The 21,537-nt window shown below is 38.1% G+C and overlaps 1 protein-coding gene across 2 annotated transcripts; it reads left to right on the top strand.

The window, feature by feature from the left end:
• The first annotated feature begins 1,028 nt into the window (after positions 1-1,028).
• On the top strand, positions 1,029-15,521 carry LOC121855457 (major facilitator superfamily domain-containing protein 9-like). 2 transcript variants are annotated; one of them, XM_042350392.1, is made up of 9 exons: positions 1,029-1,143; positions 3,142-3,277; positions 3,967-4,098; positions 6,979-7,108; positions 8,440-8,574; positions 8,860-8,934; positions 10,354-10,607; positions 11,535-11,768; positions 14,573-15,521. In XM_042350392.1, the coding sequence occupies exons 2-9, from the start codon at positions 3,230-3,232 to the stop codon at positions 14,756-14,758; spliced, it is 1,194 nt and encodes a 397-aa protein (XP_042206326.1). In that variant the 5' UTR covers positions 1,029-1,143; positions 3,142-3,229; the 3' UTR covers positions 14,759-15,521. The 2 variants fall into 2 exon arrangements, with proteins under 2 accessions (XP_042206326.1, XP_042206327.1); XM_042350393.1 differs by lacking the exon at positions 1,029-1,143 and adding an exon at positions 1,175-1,289.
• The last annotated feature ends 6,016 nt before the right edge of the window (positions 15,522-21,537 follow it).

The following is a 21,537-nucleotide window of genomic DNA, read 5'->3' as shown; positions in this document are numbered from 1 at the left end:
GCCTGTAGTATAAGCTAGGTAGTTGCAGGCACTCTAATCTCTGGATAACTGAGGTGCCGCAATACAGGCACCAGTCTGGTGGCCCTCCTGTGGACATTTTTAATCATATCTCAGAGACCAGACGGGGTGACAGTATTCTAGGCGGGGAAGCACCTCACTCTTGAAGACCTTCTTATAAGACCTAATCAGAGACGTGACCGATGGCCCAAGCGGCTAACGAACCGATCAGTGGTGAAGAGGATAAAAGTAAAAGTAAAAGATTCACCTTCTTCTCACAGTGGCCCGAGAACTTCATTTAATTACACTGTCTTCTTTGGGTAAATGTGCTTAGTCTAGGACTAGTTTTGTTGCTTTACTCTATGTTGTAGTTTTCGAGTACAGTACAGATAATTTGATATCTTTGGCTAGATAATGTGACCAATATTGAACGTTACTGTAATGTCACTGTGGGCTTGACATTTGACAAATACAGTGGTACAAACGCAAAATTGAAAGTAAACTCTATCTACCGTTAATTTTAGCCGAAAATACCATAGACTACAAGATGATGATTTCAGGTCTTTTACTTACTTTTACTTTTATCCACTTCGCTACTGATCGGCTTGTTAGCTGATAAATTGGCGAAAATAATAGAAAAAATAGTGTTGTTCCAATCAAGTTGTGGAATTGGATATTGGTTCGATTTTAATTTCAGCTATAAATGTAAACGAAAATGCACATCTGGAGGCATACCTTCCATACAGGATAGATGAATTGCACATTGAGCTATCTAGATACAGTTTTTAATATACTACTTGACTATAAGAGCCCTAAATTATTACCATTATTACCTCCATATTCCAAACCCATTATCCCTCAGGAGGTTCGGGGGTGACGGCACCGAGTGTGAGCTCATTCAAAACCAGACTTGACCAACACAGGAGCAGGTTCAGGTAATTCAGGAGCTGGTGCATGCCCAGTACTTGCCAACAGTGCGTAACAGAGACGTGACCGATCGCCCAAGCGGCTAACGAGCCGATCAGTAGTGAAGAGGATAAAAGTAAGTAAAGTAGACCTAACCGACCCCGGACCCGGGTTCGTTACTCCACTAACTCCAGATTCTGAAACCGCGCGGAAGATAAACACTGCGGCCAGGACGTGAAGGTTTACACTAATTAGTCTGAAGAATATTAATGAAATGTGAATTGATTACTAATACAGCTCTAAGAAGTGTAGAGTGCATATATCAAGTGGTGGTTAATTAATATCACCAGAGGGTTTTATATAACTGCTAAACATTTTCCTCCGAGGTGGTTATGTCATAGGAGTATGTTATGTTAGTGAGTTAAGGTGCTGTGGTAGTGAGGATATTACTTTAAGTAGGACCAAGTCAGGGGGCTGTAGATAGTAACATAAGCCTTCATTAATTATAATGGTTGTTCTCTGTCAAAAGCATACTGATTGAACTGAATATATGTCCATTGCTGAGTAATTACAGAGGTAATCGGTTAGACTATGGACCGGAAATGTGTAGGTAAAGGGTGACATCTTATTAGTACTGTGAAATTGGAGATTAAACTAGGATTACTGATGATAGAATATTCAGTAAAGGTGTAGACAATGGCTACCACCAGAAGGAATTGTCGGAATTGGTTGAATTTTTTTCTACACTAATATATTAAACACAAAAATGGAAACGACAATGCATTGAACCCAATAGAACCTGACCTAACATAACCATAGTTTGGGTATGTTAGGTCAGGTTTTATTAGGTTATATGCATTATTAAACACAATACACATATGATATTAAACACAAAAATGGGACTCATTAAAGGTAAGAAAATTGTTTTTGGCGTTACAAATGCACCTAGAGACGTAATTTTAATGCCATAACATCAGTGTTTGCTGAGTTTTTACCCCGTAATTCCCTCATCCTTCATGCCCCGCCCACTAACAAGGAATTTATGGTCAAAGGATAGAGTAAATGAAAAAAATCTTAAAAATACTTAAAATCATAATAGAAAGTTTTTGTTTCTTTTAATATACTGTACTTAGAATCATCAAAACAATAAGTATAGGAAAAATAAGGAAAATCAACAAACAACTTCTGGTGGTAGCCGTTGTCTACACCTCTACTGAATATTCAGGTGGTAGACATGATATGCCTCATTACACTTTATTTGGTTAGGCTAAATTACCAGTCACGGTAAAATAGCCTGACAGGCTGTTTGGGGATATTTTACCAGTCCTTTGTGTGTGTATTAGAAGTAATGACAATAGCATTTATTGTAGTACAGTACTAGTATGCAAAGAAAAACATGACATATGATATTTATGTAAAAAAAAATTATTTCTTAGGTTAGGTAAGGACCGGCAAAATAGCCCAAAACAACCTGTCGGGATATAGCCGTGACCGGTAGTTTAGCCTGTCATGCTATTTTGCCATGGCCTGTAATTTAGCCACTGCCTACATTATTGGTGATGGTGCAGAAATACAGACAGGGTCATTCCAATACCTTGAATACCCTAATGGAAGTTAGGTGACTACAGTAACAGTTATGTGCCTGAACCAGGAACTTGAGGACATTTCTTACCTCACGAGAAGGCCAAAAAGTGAACAAGGATTCAAACCTTTTTTTGTTATATAATTTTTAAATTTCTTCTGTCCTGAATGTTATACAGTATATGTGAAATGAGAGCTACGACAGACACCGTTGCACCATTGCTTATGCCTGGGAAGTTTTGTTGGCTCATTTCATAGCTAAGAATTTATTTTATTAATGATGATAGAAGATGATAACTCTTAATTTAGGTTAGGTCACTAGGTCAGGTCATTTTATGTACAAATATTCCTGTTTTTTTTTTTTTTTTTTATAATTTTTACCATTTATCAGCACACTAGCCATTCGGGTAGTTGGTCTAGCCTGTGTTAGTACAGGAGGAAACTGGAGACCAGGAAACCTGTGATGTTTGGTAGTGTCACACTGGATAACACCCGTCTGATGTGCGTCCAGGCAGAGGTTCAACCCTTGACATATTAGTGAGAGTTACAAAGTTACCACTGTACCATCAACACCCATCACCTTGATAGTTTAAGAAAAATTAAGACCCTAATCTATCAAAACTACTTACCCTAACCTGTGCTGTATTTTAATTACAGGAAGATTAAATTTACCTTTGATTACAAACCAAAGTTTAGTAAATTGAATTGAATAGCAGATGGTGCCATACATAGTTTGAAATAAATTATGAAGACTTATAGAATTCATCGACTCATCTACATAATAGGATTTTTGGTAAGTTATATTTTAAAGTTTTCTATTGCTAATGATATATTACAGTTGCCATCATAATCACTGTTTTGTGGCCTTTTTCCATACTTGTGTGGATTAGCTGTGATAACCTGATGGCAGTTTTCCAAGTTGCAGGGTATCTTGCAGCCTCTCTTGTCAGGTTCTTGTGTCTGAAGTCATATCTTACAACTTCTCTCCATGTCATTCTTGGCCTACCCGTATCTCTCCTCCCTTCCTTATTCAAACTCATGCATCTCTTGGTCCAGTTGGTCTCTTCCATTGTCTCAAGTGCAGCATGGCTAACTTATGCAATCATGGAAAATTACTAAAAAATGGTAATGATGATGGTCTCTCAGGTCATTTATATCTTCCTCTCAGTCATAAAATTAAATTTCATCTCCGGATCTTCATTTATGAGAAATTGCTTTTCAATTAAGAATACTGTAATTTTAATTATGGTATGAATAGTTAAAATACAATGGAGTAAATCTTATATAGTATTACCATCACAATAATTTACTCTGATTTTAATCTCAAGACAGTGAAATTGAAAATTTTCATGCAATTAAAATTATACTGTTGTTTTGGCACCCAAGAACTAATACTCTTAGTATGTGCTGACTGTTGGCATACCACTTAAGAGTAAGTAAAAAGGATTAATGCACAAATATAGTACAGTACTCTTATTTCAGGACCTGTTTGGAGTGAGCCTAATTCTCCCCTTGATTCTGCCATTGGTAAAGAACTTGGGTGTCTCCCACTTCACTGCTGGGTGCGTCACATCCGTCTATGGCGCTATCCAGTTATTAAGCAGTCCAGTAGTGGTATGTTTACAGTATATTATTTCTGTCAATGTGTTCTTCATGTACAGTGTCTCAATTTTGTCTCAGTATTTATACTGTACTGTAGTATCTCTAGGTGTGATGACTTTAGTTTCAAATATGGTAGTGGCCCCTGTACTTTAGTTTTCTCTGAATAACACGTAAAATCAAATTAATATGGGATGTGGTGTGTAAAAGGGTCAGTGTTATTTTTCATGGTTATGTCCTAAAATATATGGAGGATACTGAAGCGACTGATATTAGGGAATATTTCCCCGAAGAGTTAATGGAATAAGTGAATAAGGGGGGGGGGGTAATTTTCTGTTTGTTCCTAACATCTTTCATAAAAAAAGAAAGGGGAATTTTCTGTCATAAGATTTAATGTAATAAGGTTGAGTTACCTTCCAGTTCATTGCCACTGTACCCTATGATGTCCAAACAAAGAATAAACAAGCAGACACCTTTAGAATATATAGTTTGTTGTTGTACTCAGCGTTGTTGTTTTTGTAGCCAAAAGTTTAGCAGCGGACTTAGCTCTCTGTCCAACTTTACAATTCATCTTAATCATGGAATGACTAGTGGTAGGAGGCAGACTCATCATGTGGGTGATGAAGACTGCATTCTCACCACTGTCAACTCTTTTTAAAACTTCTAAGTTTAACTCTGATGTTCTACTTTTTCTGTCCCTCATACACTCTGACACACTCTTTGTACTTAACACATGCTTTAGACCCATGATGACAATCTAACACTGAGATATAGAAGGATAAAATGCACAAATACCTTAACCCTCGTACACACAAAGATACAGTCAACCCTCACTTTACGCGGTTAATACAACCCACAGGGTACCGCGGAAAGTGAGAAACGCATAGAGTGAACAACATAACATATGGGATTAATTGAAATAGAGACCAGGCCGACCCCCAAACTCCACTTTTTGACGACACACAACTATGTTGTAGTAAAAATTTTATCTTAACTTTATGATGGTATGCACACACAATTAATAATTAAGAGAAATATCAATAATATTAGGTTTTTTAACACTTACATTAGTAGAAAAGATGGCTGGGCACACGGGGATGGGGGGTTGGTTCCGAGGCAGAGGGCAGATTATAATTATTTCATGCAAATAAAAAGTATGTAGAAAGTTAACTACAAAACATCATCCGACTTCTCATTATTTCTGTATGGCATCTTTTTTTTCCTCAGTTTTTATAGTCTGGGCATGTGACATCTCACAAAGGATAACCATGTGGCATCTCAGTTACAGAAAGTGTTGTTTCACTTGTCCACATGATGCTGAAAATAAAAGATATCAACTTCATGTAGTACTGTTTACAAAGCAAACAATAATGCATGTAGCTCTTAAGTGTCAGCAAACCCACCTCACAGATCACAAGCTAAATGTCAGCTGATCCTCCGTGTTGCCAAATGTGTCCAGATTGAGCAACTTTGTATTGTGTTTTCCATGTGGGATGGGAAACAAGAAACATCCGAAATTGTGCTTCTGGACTGTTGCGAGACAGTCGCGCAACAGTCCAGAGACAATGTTGCGCAACAATGTATCTCTGTGTGTATGCTGCCTTAGATACACTGTACAGTATAGTGTTTTCAGAACAAAATTATGAAGCTGGTGTGTAACTGCACATTTCACTAAAAAAATAATTTACAATATTAATATTCTGTACTTCATGAATTAGTGTACAGTACTGTTACAGTATCAATACAAACCCACCATATATAAGATATTTTATAAATCTGTGCACAACATAATGGTGACTGAATACAATATCTTGTTTATTTTAGACACAACAGTAGTGTACAGCTGCACTGGGCTTACATAAGGTACATACCAAAAGAAATTAAAAATAATAATACATTTTATATTTCTTTATTAAAAATTACTTTTATTTATGTGTTGTCTAATTATTCTGCCTGGCAAGACAGTACAAAGGTCCAAACAACAAATATGGGATGTAAATGACAAATAAAAGTAAAGTGTTTCCTAATTTGTGAATGACAAAACTCCTGTATGTTGAATGACAAACAAAGGGGAGATGAATAATGGGGCCCCCCTTGTGTATTACTCCCCCCAAAAAGCGCTGACCTAATATCACAGGTGGACAAGCTAATTATGTGCTTGAACATATGAGGCAGAGAACTGGGGAGGGTACTTTTTCACGATGAATTTATTGAGCCAAGGTTTGCAGAGATGTGGTCAATGTGCTTGAATATTCTTAGGCTGGCACGAGAGAAAATAGCTCCCACGGACCATAGCATTGTATGGTGTGGAAGAATACGGGTGCAATTTTCTTCCTCAAAATAGCAGCATCAATCTACACATGCCCGGCACCCTGCAGGATAAATGCTGGTTGGCTTTAACTGGGGACTTGGAACCCTTCAGTAAGCTACTCTGTGTTATGAGAGCTGCCGTGTTATAAATGCTCAGCCAGAAAAAGGGGTTTCAGGATCAGTCATCCATTTATATAAAATGACTGAGGTTGTGCTGAGATTGTCACCTAATTTTTTTAAGTACGGTAACAGTGATATATCCGTCAGCCGGAACAATTGGTGTAAAGCACTTCCGGGAATGAGAGATTTCCAGGTAACGAGACAACTCTCTCAAAGCCTTTTCGACTTACGACCTGGTTGTCGGGACGGAACCCCGTCGTAAGTCGAGGAGAGACTGTATAGGGAATATTTAATTTTCCATTACAGTACCTATACTGTAATGTATAAGAATTGCACTGTCAAATAAAGCTAATTTTGTTTCCCAAATAATTTTTTTTTAATATAGTATTATGTATACATTAAAATAAGTACTGTACAATAATTTACAAAAGCTCAAAATATGATGTCTCTTTCAAAACTGACTAGGGTCGGTGGAGTGATAATGTGGGCAGGCGACGAGTGATACTGGTGTGTCTACTATTGACTGCCATCAGCTATTTTGTGCTTGGGTCTTCACAGTCTCTGTTGGTGATAATTTTGGGCAGAGGTATTGCAGGTATGTTATTAAAGACAGGTTTTAATATGATGTCTTTACGTGTACAGATATTTCCACTCGTCAAGTAATATTCGTGTAAAACTAAAAAAAAATCTTAAGTAGCTGAAACAAAGCTGTGTTGTTGGTGTAAAGGAGCAATATATGATGTCTAGTACTGTAAAAAGTATTTGAGAGTTTTAGATACAATGCAGTACATTACTTAGTTATTTTAGGTACAATACATTACGGTACTTAAATAGTGATTTATCGTGCCACACTTGAGATTAGTAAGTTTAACTACAATTGAAATATCATTGTTTTTATTAAGACAATATACAGTAGTCCCATTCAACTAAACAGTGAACCCCCATAAGGTTTCTTACTCTCCCATGAGAACACAGAGAAACACACAATATAATTTGTGAGAAGAATTCTATTCAGGCTCCCTCCTTCCTTATTAGGGTTTCCTATGACACCTTTTCAACCTCAAACTGGATATTCTCTCCCCTTGGAACAGTTACCAAGCCAGTTGATAAAATATTATCCTATAAGATAGGCTGAGTTACTTACACTGTGGGTTTGGGAAATTACCCTTGACCACATGTGTACAAACAGGTTGGATCTACAGATAAATGCAAGGTTAACAACACACTTTGATTATCAACACAATTTAAATAATTCTTACAATTCGAAAGAGAGACTGGAATTTCCTTTACTACCATATATGAATAATGCAGGAGTTGTGTGCAAACATAACTTACCTGTATTAGTGTGTTATAAAGCAGAGCTGTCCAACAAACTACTGTATGTACACTTAAACCCCACAATTCAAAAACTTTGGGGCTCTACCCTGGTCAAATTACCCAAAGTTGAGAGATGGCTGGATTGAGGCCTGTTTCTGTATATCCAGTTTGGCTGACAGTGAACAAGGAAAGATGCTAACTCAAGCTACAGTACTGTAGTACTAAGACTCAATTAGTTTTCAGCTTTTAAGCCATAAAATGCCTCCCATACTCCTTTCCAAGGGTTAAGATTGTGATGAAAAAGTTGTACTAATTGCTTTAATTAATGCTCACCATTAATGTTGAGATTTAACCTCTGCCACAACCTGTAGATTTCATGGATTATGGGATGTAGTGTCCCCTTCCTTTCTTATCATTTCTGTAATGTAAAAGTTGTTATTGCTGTAACTACTGTATTACAGTACTGTTGTTTTTGTAGCTCTTACTACATGACTGCAAAAATATGAGGAGACAGAATAACCCTACCCCCTTGCTTCCTACAGGCCTGTCAAGACAGTGATAATGATCCTCCAGCTTGATGTTATTTTTAGATATCCAACTTATTTACAGGAATATTCAAGCACAGTCAGACAGTATGTCGGGCTTTACTAGCAGACATAACTTCTCCAGAAGAGAGATCACAGGTTTTTGGGACATTTAATGCAACATCTAGTATGGGCTTTATCGTAGGTCCCATGCTTGGAGGTAAGACTATCAGTAGTACATGTACACTGTATCCTGTGTTTAGAGCAAGACTTAGTTATTATAAGCTCTTGAATAAGGTTCATACTTTGAGACTTTTTAGAGCAGTTTGGTTTGTTGCAAGAATTATGCTGCTGGTGTTGAATTATACAGTATATTACAATAAAATAGTGATTACTCTTATAGAAAGCTTAATATTTTGGAATATCCTTTACTGTACACATCATGGTTCACTCCCCATCGATAAAATGGATTTTCTGGAATTAATCTTCCTTTTTTTTATTTCAGGTCACATTGCAGAACTTAAGGATGGATTTTCTGTTGTATGTAACCTGGGTGCCTTGTTCTTTCTGCTGGATTTTGGTATGTTGACATAATTTGTAAGTAGGGAACTTTATTAAATACAGTAGAAGTCTATGAAATCGTGAAAATTAGTACGTATTGATTGCTAATTGAGATTACTTGGATGGCCTAGGTGTATGTTGCTTGTAATATCTATGAAATTGCCACCTTTCCTATTGTAATCCTAGTGGAGGTACTGCTATTATAATTATATTTACAACACATTTCTAGACCCATCAGTTCTAACATGGAAAGTCTCTCCAACAGAGGAGCCTCATAATATCATGGTTGTGTATGTTAAAGTTGCTACATTGTATCTGATTAGAACTATAAGTCACATAGTTTGTTTGTATATTTCTGATATATTTAACATTTTATTCTGTTTTTAAATGTAAGTCATCATCATCGCCATTTTGTGGGCATTTTCCACACTTACTTGGGTTAGTTGTTATTAACTGATGGCATGGTATCCCAGTTGCTGCCATGTAAATGTGAAGCAAGTTTTATGTCTGGATGTCCTTCCCAGTTCAACAGAGTGGGAGTTGGGTATTATATGTAGGACTTCTATGTACCCTCTTAGTTGGCAAAGTAGAGTCGCAACTCCTTGTGGACAGATATAACAATATACTGTTTATAATGGTTGTCTCTTGTGTTCGAGACAGGCTGGTCCACCTAGGCATGAATTAGTTTAAAGTGCAGAAGCTTTAGCCAACACAACAACTACACCCTAAGTTAATGAGTTGTATAACCCAGTGTCAAGGAATAATCCATGAAGACCAGACAACTCGCCAACTACAGTGGCTAACCATAGCTCCAGAATGCAATCTGCAGATTGGTTGACATCCAAGTCCCCAATTACTGATGAGTAGACAGATGCATATGACATAAAGAAGCTAAACTTACTCATAGTTTCTCTCTGCATGGATATTGAACCTGGGACCATTCACTTGCAAGCCAAGCATGTTGACCTACAGGTTGTCATGGTGACCTTTTTTAATCTTTGGCTATAAGGTAGGTATCAATAGATTTTATGTAAAGCATGTTGACAAACTTGTGAATCGATGAGATGGGGAAACCTGACTGGATAAAGCATTAAAATCTAATTACTGTACTGCTTTTCTGTTGTGCCCTAATCTGTGGAAACCATTTGCCTAAATGAATCTGTTCTAACTCTGGATGATCTTGGTAAACTACAGATTTTAGGTTATGCTAAAGGAAGACTTCCACAGAAGTGAGGTCTGGAGTGGAGAACTTGATGGCCATTCAACTGGTTCTCATCACCCAATCTTTGTTGATGTCATTATTCTCACCTGAAAAAGACAAAATATATTAATCTTTTTATGGTGCACACTTTATGAGATGCTCTGTACATGTTTTAATGTTAGTAAATCAAGTTTTGATTTTTCATACAATAACCTATAATAATTTTTTCTTCCTCAGTGCTGTGTTGGATGATCATCCCAGATACACTCCAAATGCAACCACAGTCAGCAAAGACAAAACTTGAGAGTGGTAACAGGAGTCAGCTATATGCATTTATGAAGGATATTAATTGGCAGACTTTTTGGGATGTCTTTCTCATCCGATTTTTCCTGAGCTTCTCTACCCTTGTGTACAGATCTAACTTTTCACTTTTGGTTGTTCAAAACTTTGGAGCCAGCCCAAAGGTTATTGGATACCTCATTTCATTCCAGGTAAGAATTACGTGATTTACTTTTAATCTTTTACTACTCAAAGTTGAATGAAACTATTTCAAATAGTTTTCATAAATATTTACAGAAAGTAATCCAGTTTTTATTCTGATCCATGGTTGGTCAGTTGAAGTACGGCCGTATGAGAGAGAACAAGCACACGCCATTAAAAAAAATACCCTCATTATCACAACTTACATAATTCTTGTATGCACTCTTACATTTATAATATGATTACTGTATTGTGTTAAGTTAAGACTACTGTCAGCCATCTGGGGTATGTAGCGAGTCAGAAGTCTGGGGGCTGTGGGGGAGGCATATTGGCCCTTTGGTGCATCTGGTGGTGAGGCCAAAGGTGGTCATGTCCCCTTTCGATGACTGGGGTCACTGGCTAGGGAGTTCCTGCAGTATGTGCGGGTGTAGGCCAAAAAAAGTTGAGGTAGCATCTGCACCAGGTACAGTTCATGTCCTCTCTTGAGGTTTCATCATGCCATGGGGAGTCTTTGGTTGGTGGCTCCTGCTGGTGGAGAGTGTTATACCTTATGTCCTCCCCCATCTGTTGCATGTTGGAGTTCAGAGGTGTGTTTCGGATCACCGTGCCTCGTCTTATGTGGTGCACTACATATTATTAAATTTTTAGGGTTTTGTTAGGGTATGACTTCATGTCTGATGCATTGATGATCATGGTACTGTAAAACTACCTTGCCCCTGATTAGAGGTACTGTAGTTCACTTTTGATTCTTAAGTCATAGGCTAAGGTTATTGTTGTGTAACTAAACTGAATTTTGCACTTTTCTGTACTTTTACTAAATTCATTGTTTACTTCCACTTTTGTTAGCTCTGTTTAATTTTTATGACACTTGCTTTATCAAATGAATGACAAGGCCAGTGCTTACTAATTACCTTTAATTCATATAACTATTTCAACAGGGGATTATCAGTGCCATGGCTGGTTTCTTCATGGGCCCAGTATCAAAGTTCTACAGAAACTCCCAGAGAGAACTATACTATGGCTCCCTATTGCTGACTTTATCTCTGTTGGGACTCACTGTTGCTCCATCACTCACTTTACTCATGGTATGCTTGGTACCATTATGTGTTAGCTCAGCAGTTATACGAGTCAGTGGCACTGCTGTCACAATTAGTCGATGTGAGCCATCAAAGGTAAGTTTAGTCCGTCCTGCCCCTTTGTAAACTTTGTACTGCACTGTATTTAGTATCTTAGCATAGTACACTCAAGTGCCCACAGGCAGTCATGCATCTGCTTGTCGGTGCTGCTCAGAATGGATAAGCACACTCAAGTATACAGACTATTTGTTTGTTATCAATATAAACATGTTTTATCAATCTCAAGAAAGGTCAATGGAAAATTTTTTGAATTTATCTCTTTAAATACCCGAGATTGCAGAAATATTATCTAAATCTGGGATCACACGAATGCTTTTATGAGCAATTAATTTGAAGCAAGAATTTTGGAGCAAGAAAATATTTTTAAAAATTTCAAAACGTGGTTACACGGGTGGTTCTTGCTCAAGGTTCTTAAGCATGAAGAAAACAAGAGTATGCTGCCATGTAAGTAGATGGGAGACAGAGCATCACAACAAGGCTAGATAATGCAGATGACACAGCATCTACCCTTGGTATTTTTTTATTATTAAAATGAAATGAGAAATTGAAGAAAAACGATTGTGGACTCGTAAGTGGCTGGCAAGGAGGAAGACTAATACTGTAGTGTTATTATAGAATGGTTAGAAAGTTGAGCTTGGAGCACCCAGAGAAGGGTAACTTCTCTACTTTGCTCATCTTGTTGGACTTTAGTTTGGAGCTACAGTAGGAAGGGCTGTATGAGTGTGAACGGCTGCATGCACTTGTGTTTTGTGAACAAACACATCAAGTCAGCACCCAAATTCTAAACTCCATATGTCTTAGAAAATCTGTTAGTTTATTTTATATACAGTGATCCTCAGTTAACGAACGGTTCGATTAACGAAATTTCGGTTAACGAATTACCTCCCATAAGGATCTTCAATTCGGTTAACGAACAAAACTTCGATCGACGAAATCCTTACGAACATCACGTTTTGTTGTGAGCATCAGCTGATCAGCTGATGGACTAGTCTGCCAATTCAGTAATCTGTTCTATGTTTACATTTGTTTTCAGTGAAGTAAATATCAAGAAAGTTGTGCTCATTAATATTTTGCATTTTTTATATTAAAATTATTAGTCATTTTAACATATTGATAATATATGCAGTACAGGGAACTAGTTTTTTTTTGCGCCCATCAGACGCTTGATTCAGCCACCAGGTGTCAGTTGGGCTTTGTTGACAATGGAGTAAACATCTATTTTGTTGGTGTCTTGAATATTTTTGCATTTTTACATTGAAATTATTGGTCATTCTGAACTTTAGTTAACATATTGATAATATATACTTGTAGTGTAGTGCAGTGTTGATATAAATAAAATAATCTTGAATTACACCCAGTGAACTTAAAATTTTATTGGTGAAATGACGGCATCAAGCATGGGTCCCCTGAAAGGTGATTTCTCCTCCATCCCCACTTCCTTCTCTTCTCCCTTCTCCTCCACCCCCACTTCTAATTCCCATCATCATCATCAACCAGGAGCCTTCTACATACACACCTTAAAGTAAGAGTACTTTACTGCATTTTTTTTTTACTTTGTATGTACTTTTTGGTGAGCTAGAATCAATTAACCAATATCCCATTGAAACAATGGATTCGGTTAACGAATTTTTAGGTTAACAAACGACCCTCTGGAACTAATTGTGTTCGTTAACCGAGGGACCACTGTATGATAATGTTATTAACCTATGTTTTATATACAAGTACAGTATATACTGTACAGACAGTGCAGTACAGTTGGTCCTCATATTACGCGGTTAATGTAACCCGGAGGGTACCGCGGAAAGTGAGAAACGCGTAAAGTGAATAACATAACATATGGGATTAATTGAAATGGAGTCCGGGCCGATCCCCAAACTCCACTTTTTGACGACACACAACTATGTTGTAGTAAAAATATTATCTTAACTTTATGATGGTATGCACACACAATTAATAATTAAGAGAAATATCAATAATATTAGGTTTTTTAACACTTACATTAGTAGAAAAGATGGCTGGGCACACGGGGATGGGCGGTTGGTTCCGAGGCAGAGGGCAGATTATTGGCCCTCACCTGTATCACTTGTATCAATTGTATCACTATCCACCACAGAGGCTTGCAGGGCCTCTTTGTCAAACCCCCCAAAGTTCATATAAGTCCATATCCTCACTATAATTATCACTATCACTGACTTGGGCCGGCTGTAGTGGGTGGCGGGTGAAGAACTGGTCATGTTTTGATGACTGGGCGACCTTGTGCGCACCATTTTCGCGCCTCTTACACAACATGGCGGATGGCGGGAGGTTTGGATCCAAAAATGGCGCGGCTTGCCAGCCGCTCTCCGCGTAATGGGGTTCACGACCGCGGAATGTGAAAATGTTAGGTTCTGGCAAGGCACCGCGTTAACGGTGAAACGCGGAATGCGGGACCGCGTAATATGAGGACCAACTGTATATGTAAATACTTGATAAATAAGCTTTTTGTCATTGAATATAGTATTAACAGTGTTAGGGCCTGGGAAACTTGCTCGAAATCATGCAGAATTGATGATCATGGTCATCCAATGAAATTTCTCCCAAAACTTTAGTGAATTACTGGAAAATTGCTCGAAATAAGTTTCAGTACAAAAATTGCTCATAAAAGCGCTCGTGTGACCCCTTAGGCCTATTGTAGAATATGCATGTGCCTATGGCAACCACAGTGCTTCTTGTCCAAATTATCTCTGCTCTGTTACTTTTTCTCTGAAGCTTGAGGTCATTTGTGTACATATACTTTGTTGTTGATTGATACAGATTTTTTTTTCTCAATATCAAAGAATTAATATGATTCTCGATGGCAGATTGGATCTGTGACTGGATTCGGGCAAAGCATCACATCAGTGGCTCGTATGGTCACCCCACTCATAGCTGGGATCTCTCAAGAAATTAGTGTGTATGGTCCAGGCATGATGGGAACTGTGTCAGCAGGAATAGGTGCTGCTCTTTCAGGTTACATTGCATGTAAAAAGGCATTGAAAGAAGATTAATACTACAGGGGGTATTTTATTAAGATTTGGTGTGACTTTGTTTAATACAGTACAGTAAAACCTCCATAATTTATAACTTCATCATTCATAATGCATTATAATTTATTTATTTTTAGAGCTTACTAACCTAACCTCAGGTTTGCATAAACTGAAATCTCTTAAAACAGTCAACTATTTAATTCCTTGTATACGGCGATCTCTGTGCTGAATAAATTTGTCTGGTGTTATCCAAATACGGCCTGTAATATAACAAAAGTGACTTCTCCATTTTGAAGGGGCTAACTATGAAAAATAGGGATGAGGTCCACAACCTATATTGTACCTCCCCAGACCAATTCTGTTCCTGTTCAATCAAAATATTGTCCTCGTATCTGAGGTTTAGTGACCACAGTCCTCCACTCAAAACTTTTTTTTGGCTGTTTTCACTAATCCTCCAAGATTTTGTATATCTCTGGGAACCCAGTTTTTTATTTCATTAATTCATCCCAGTCCCTGCCTTCTCCTGGCCCTCGTACCCTCAACTTTGCCCATTAATATTTCTGTTATTATCCCCATATTCCTAATTATATGATGAAAGTATTTAATTTTTCATTTTGTCTACATTTCAAGTATTACTCTTGGAGTTTTTGCTAATCTTAGTATTTCGTTTATTTTCCTTTCAGTGTAGCTTATTTTTACCATATACGTATAACACGTGTTTGCTGAAAGTGTCCATCCTTCTAACCCATACATCAGTCCTTGCCATATAAAGCCTTTCAGCAGCCTTTTTATTTTTCAATTTGAAATTTATGTCCCTTTTTAGTAAGTCTTTTGGATTATTAAATGCTTTTTTTTCCTTGCCCTATTCTTGTTATGAGTTCTTCCGTACATCTACCTTTACAGCTATTGTGACTACCCAAATACACAAACTTTCCACTTGTTTACGTTCCCTGTTGCCTACCATAATTTTTGTTTTGGATTTACTGTACAGGTATTTCCAATTACAGTACTTTAGTCTTTACAGTGTTAACTCTTAAACCATATTGTTCACCTTTTCTACTAATTTGTTAATAACTTTTTTTTTTATAATATCTCTTCACTATCTGTAATAAGACCAGTATCATCTCCATACAGTAGCATATACAGCTAGACCCCGACTTATGACGGGGTTAGGGACCCAAATCCAGGCCGTAAGTCCGAATGGTCGCAAGTCCGACAAAGATAAAAAAAAATTTTTTTTTTTTAATAAAAAATCTACAATGAAATACAGTACAATAAAAGTAATAAATATTGAGGAATGGATACAGTACAGTGAAAGTAATAAATAATAAGGAATGGATACAGTGTGACTGAGCACTTACTTTAATGTAGTCAGCTAAATGCACATGGGGCCCCCATAATTTTCTAATTATACATGGAGACTACATTAACTGGAAACATTTCGGTATAGAAAATGCGTGCGTCATTTGAAAAAAAAAAATGGTCTCAACTGCGGCGGTCATAAGTCCCGACGGTCGTAAGTCGAAGCAGTCGTAAGTCGGGGTCTAGCTGTATTGTATTTGATATTACTATACCATTAACTTTTCATCTTTTATTATCACTTATAACTTCTCACATTAAAAATTATGAATATTTATGTTAAGTTATTAGAATATAAATGGATATAATATTGATGACCTAAGTGCTTTTAATTCATCTTAGTCATGTAGTGTGCAGACGCACCAGATATTATGTAATGTACACTTGGTAAAAAAACTATCGTACAGGTGAGGTCCGTTGATTTCCCAACTGAACATTCCCGTTGTCTTGCGAGGGTTGGCAGGCCTGAATGTGAGACATTTTGTACTTAATTTGGTAGGCCGAAATTAGCTATTTCCTTGACAATATTGAATTACTTTGTTCCAATTTGATTGGAGAATGTCAGTACAGTATATCTAGATAAGTTAAACTGTATGTTAGGTTAAATGTTCCACACACCGTGGACTACAGTAACCATGGAAGTGGATGAGTTGTCATATAGGAATGCATTATATGATTGGCAGAATTAGTGGATAGAGTAAAGGTATAAGATTATTTTACAACCGAATTTTGAATCTGTATTTGTATTGCTACTTCACTTTGGGCTGATGCCACATTATGTTATTCTTTATTCGCATTGGAAAATATACCATGCTGTTCCGAAACATCTGAATGGCTCCACAGTTTTGCATGCCGTCATAATGGAACCTGTCCCAACGACGGTTACCATACGGTCGATAATTCCGGAAAGTTTAGTGCTGGGTTTCGTTTCAGAGTGCCAATCACTTGTTTCGAGCATGTGTGGCCGAACCCATACACGCACAGGGCTACCAATGCGAGGAATGCCTCAGGGGCCTTATTGAACCACTTCGTTTGTAGTGTCAGTTTGTTTCGAGCTGGAATTGTAAAGGTAGTTTTTTTACCAAGTGTACTCACTAATATTCCGTCCAGAACATCTTATTGAAAAAGCACAATACAGTACTGTATGTATTTTAAATTACTAATTTCAATACAAACCCACAGAGACATTTTGATGTAAATATATGGAATAGCCAGGTTATTTCTCTATGGGAGGGGTTAGAGTTTTGGGTGGCAGGTTGAGTGAGGCTTGGTGTGTGTCAAATTTTAAATAGTGTTCATGTGATAACTCATGCCAAATCACGTATTGGCTGGCTTGCCTTCATAAAGGACAGATTAGTGTAAAATAATTCCACATATACAGTACTGTATAAGCAGATTTATATTGTGCACTCGCATTTGATGAGGAACAACTGTACTGGGAGGCAGAAAGTATGAAAGACCATGATTTAACATGTTCAACCACATATGCTAAGACCAAAATTATCTCCCGTAGTGAATTTCTGGCAGAATTAGGGGCCTTTCCTATACCCAAATTTGTATATGCTGAACTTTTAATATTTACAGTTTTTATTCTACTGTATTACATAAAACACTAAATACTGTGATTAAGGAATGCAAAGAAGGTAAGTACGTATTACCTCACATACCCTTACTGGCTGAACTAAATCATATTGTAAACCACTAATGCTGTATACAAAAACAACTGATAAAAATGCAACTACTGTATAATAGGTTGTGCGTTAACTTTATTGGCAGCGTTGTAAACAATTGATCATAATTCAGATTTTGCCTTATTTTTGCAAGGGTAGAATCATTATTCTGAGTTATGGAAGTTTTACTGTATACATGAACAGGTGTCTGTTCTTTAGTTGTCTAGCTGGAGTTATACTGCCAGCAGATTCTAAGAAAAAAAAATGGTTTATTTAAGAACTGCCGAGCCAAAGAGCTCAGCAAATCATATCATCTTCCAATCGAGGAAAATCCTAAAACCAGAAATCTTTCTTGTGCCACTTTATTGGATCTGTTTACTAGAATGATATACTGTACTACATGATGACAATACCTGCCATTGGTTGCTCCTCAGAGTTTTTTGATATAATATGTGACTTTATTGACTTAAAATAACAGAATCTCACTGTAACTTACTGCACATTTGGCTTATTATGACAGTGTCTGTACCAGATAATTCTTGTATTTAACCATCTGGTTTATGAGTTGGAAACCTAGTTTGACCCTCTACAGTAGTGGCTGGGACTGCACATAACTTCATGTTTAGCCATAAACTATCATTCCAGGCTTTAGATCTTAGTTCCAGATTGTTCCAAGCAAAGCAGATGTCTCAAATTATAGCCTGACTCCTTAAGGCACAAGAACGCAGACACTACGCTGAATATCATAACTAGTAAAGTGACCCATTTGATCGATAAATATATACCCAAGACCAAACCCAGTGCCTCTAGAAATACAAGGAGATCCCTACACATGAACCATGCGGCGGTCGACAAAGTTAAGAAGAAAACCCAGAAATTCAAGACGTGGGTTGGGTCAAACGATGAGCACGACAGGAGGATGTATGCAAGAGCCAGAAACCAAGCGAAGGTAGAGTGTAGAAGGGCTGAAAAGGAGTTCCAGAGGCTGTTTGCAAGCGAGGTCAAGTCAAACCCAAAGGCATTTTACCGCTATGCAAAGTCAAAATTAAAAATCCGAGTAGGAGTATCTGACCTGAGGCTTGAAGATGGTAGTTAAGCAGATTCTGACTGGGATAAAGCTGAGGCATTGAACAGCTTCTTTTCCTCGGTGTTCACAAGAGAGGATGCGATTAACCTTCTTGCATTTGAGGACAGACGGTTCGACAGCACTGACCCACATTGTGTTCACAGAAGAAGGTATTAGAAATAAACTCAAAGCAAAAGGTCCATAAGAGTCCCGGCCCTGACATGATGCATCCGAGAGTGCTGAGAGAGTTGCGTAATGAGCTTGCCGAGTCCCTGAAGATCCTGTTTTGTAAATGCCTCGATGAACAAAAGGTCCCCAGTGATTGGAAAGTGGCTTATGTGAGTCCTATCTTCAAGAAGGGCGATCGTCACTCCACGAACAACTATAGACCGGTGAGCCTGACCAGCATTATATGTAAAATACTTGAGAGTATAATCAGAGATGCCTCGATGAAACATCTACAATTGCTCAAAATATTGGATATTTGGACCCATATTCTGGAATGGGTGGTAATTCGACAATATATACCTTGATTTTGCCAAGGCTTTCGACAGTGTATCCCACGAAAGGCTGAAAATCAAACTGGAAGGGTACGGAATTCGGGAAATGTCCTTTAGCGTGGATAGAAGACTTTCTACATGACCGCAAGCAGTGTGTGGTGATTAATGGCACGAAATCATCATCTGTACCTGTCACAAGCAGGGTACCACAGGGCAGTGTATTGGGCCTGCTGTTGTTTGTTTGTTTCATAAATGACATGCCTGACATTGTTCACTCCTCTATGCAAATGTTTGCCGATGACGCCAAGTTATTTCGGGAAATCAAGAGCCATGTGGACTGTGAAGAGCCACAGAAGGACCTCTGTGAGCTCCAAGAATGGTCGAAGAAATGGCTGTTGAGATTCAATGTCACGAAGTGTAAGAGGATGCACCTGGGGCGTACCAACGGTAAGGAGGTGTATCATATGTTCTAACAGGATGAAGAAACTGCCCTATTTGAGACTGAATGTGAGAAGGACCTAGGTATGTATGTTGACAATGAGCTGAAGTTCTCGGGCCATTGCGAGAAGAAGGTATCTAGACGGTCCATCCCTCATAACGATCTTCAAGAGTGAAGTGCTTCCCCATCTGGAGTACTGTCTGGTCCCCGAGATATGCCAGGGACTGTCAGTTGGTTGAAAATGTTCAGAGGAGGGCCACCAGACTGGTGCCTGCACTTTGGCACCTCATCTACCCTGAGAGATTGGAGCGCCTGAACTTGCCGAGCTTATACTACAGATGGGCAAGGGGGGACCTAGTTGAGGTGTATAAGCATCTCAAGGGGCACTACTCAGTCGAGTGTCCATACTTGGAGCTGGCGGACGCTTGCCCCACAAGGGGTCACAGCTCAAGATTGAAGAAGCTGCAGGCCAGAAATCTGTGAGGGCAAACTATTTCGGAGTGAGAGTTGTGAACTCTTGGAACAATCTACTAGAAAGTGTTGTGACGGCACCGAGTGTGAGCTCTTTGAAGAACAGACTTGACCAACACTGGAACAGGTTCAGGTACATTCAGGAGCCGGTGCATGCCCAGTACTTGCCAATAGTGCGTAACAGAGACGTGAACAATCGCACAAGCGGCTACCGAGCCAATCAGCGGTGAAGAGGATAAAAGTAAGTAAAAGTAAATTTGCCACATAACCAGGAGTAAAATATAAGGACGAAATTAGAATAATTAGTGTATTTTAAAAGCATCCAAAGGTCGCTTTTCTTATTGCTTAAACATGAGATTTGTACATTTATTGTTTTTGTGTGTATTTCGATATCATTACAATCAATATATACTGTATATGCACTTTATATGATGTGCAATATGGCAACATAATATGGCATTCAACCTTTGATTGCAATACAAAATCCCATCACGCTACAAATAATAGATGAAACGTGTAATATAATTTTCAAGTTAATGGAAAATACTTATTACATCAAGAAATTATTAACCATTGACGTGTTAAATGGGTTTCAATCAACTGTTCGTCCCACTGATCCTTCAACATAACAGGAGAAAAACCAACTAATATTATGGTCATTATCTGCCACTCTTAAAAGGTATATTTTAATACAGGTGTGAAGCTGAGAGGAACGCACAAACAAAACATAGACAACACAGATTTGAACTTCCCATAATGTGACAGGCTCATCCATACATAAGTGCAACTACTGTATATCGTTATTCTTGCACGGTATATTACTCTCCCTTGTGGATTGGCGGTCCAGTCCTTATCACTGTTAGATAATGTTTTGAGATGCTGCCTGGAAGAACCTGAAAAGTACCACCATGCCCATAAATCTTGATTTTTATCAAACCATTCCCCAAAACCCAAACACCACAATCTACCTTAGCTTAGATTAGCTTGGCTTCCCTTCCCTTGCTGTAGTGGACATGAACTGCTGGCATGGCAGACTTAACCTTGTCCCCACGAGGTGGACAGCCCACCTGCTATCAATCTCTCTCTCTTTATTTGCCACTTCCTAACCTTTACCTTCCTCCTACACCGTCTTCCACCTTCCTGAGCCAATAGGCTCTCTTCTCTCCATCCCATTGGATCGGATCGAAGGGCATTCTACTCAACACTCTCAAACACAGCTACTCCCTAGCACTGTATTGTATATATATATATATATATATATATATATATATATATATATATATATATATATATAT

Source organism: Homarus americanus, unplaced genomic scaffold (assembly GCF_018991925.1).
Source record: "Homarus americanus isolate GMGI-L3 unplaced genomic scaffold, GMGI_Hamer_2.0 scaffold48406, whole genome shotgun sequence".
Taxonomy (NCBI): Eukaryota; Metazoa; Arthropoda; class Malacostraca; order Decapoda; family Nephropidae; genus Homarus; species Homarus americanus.
The sequence above is the reverse complement of the archived record's forward strand: the minus strand, read 5'-3'. Positions and strand labels throughout refer to the sequence as shown.

Excerpts from the sequence above, each read along its gene's own strand:
- LOC121855457 (XM_042350392.1), top strand. The coding sequence starts at position 3,230 with ATGAAGACTTATAGAATTCATCGACTCATCTACATAATAGGATTTTTG. Across the intron at positions 8,935-10,353 it reads GTTCTTTCTGCTGGATTTTG|TGCTGTGTTGGATGATCATC; the intron begins GTATGTTGACAT and ends TTTCTTCCTCAG. Across the intron at positions 10,608-11,534 it reads GATACCTCATTTCATTCCAG|GGGATTATCAGTGCCATGGC; the intron begins GTAAGAATTACG and ends CTATTTCAACAG.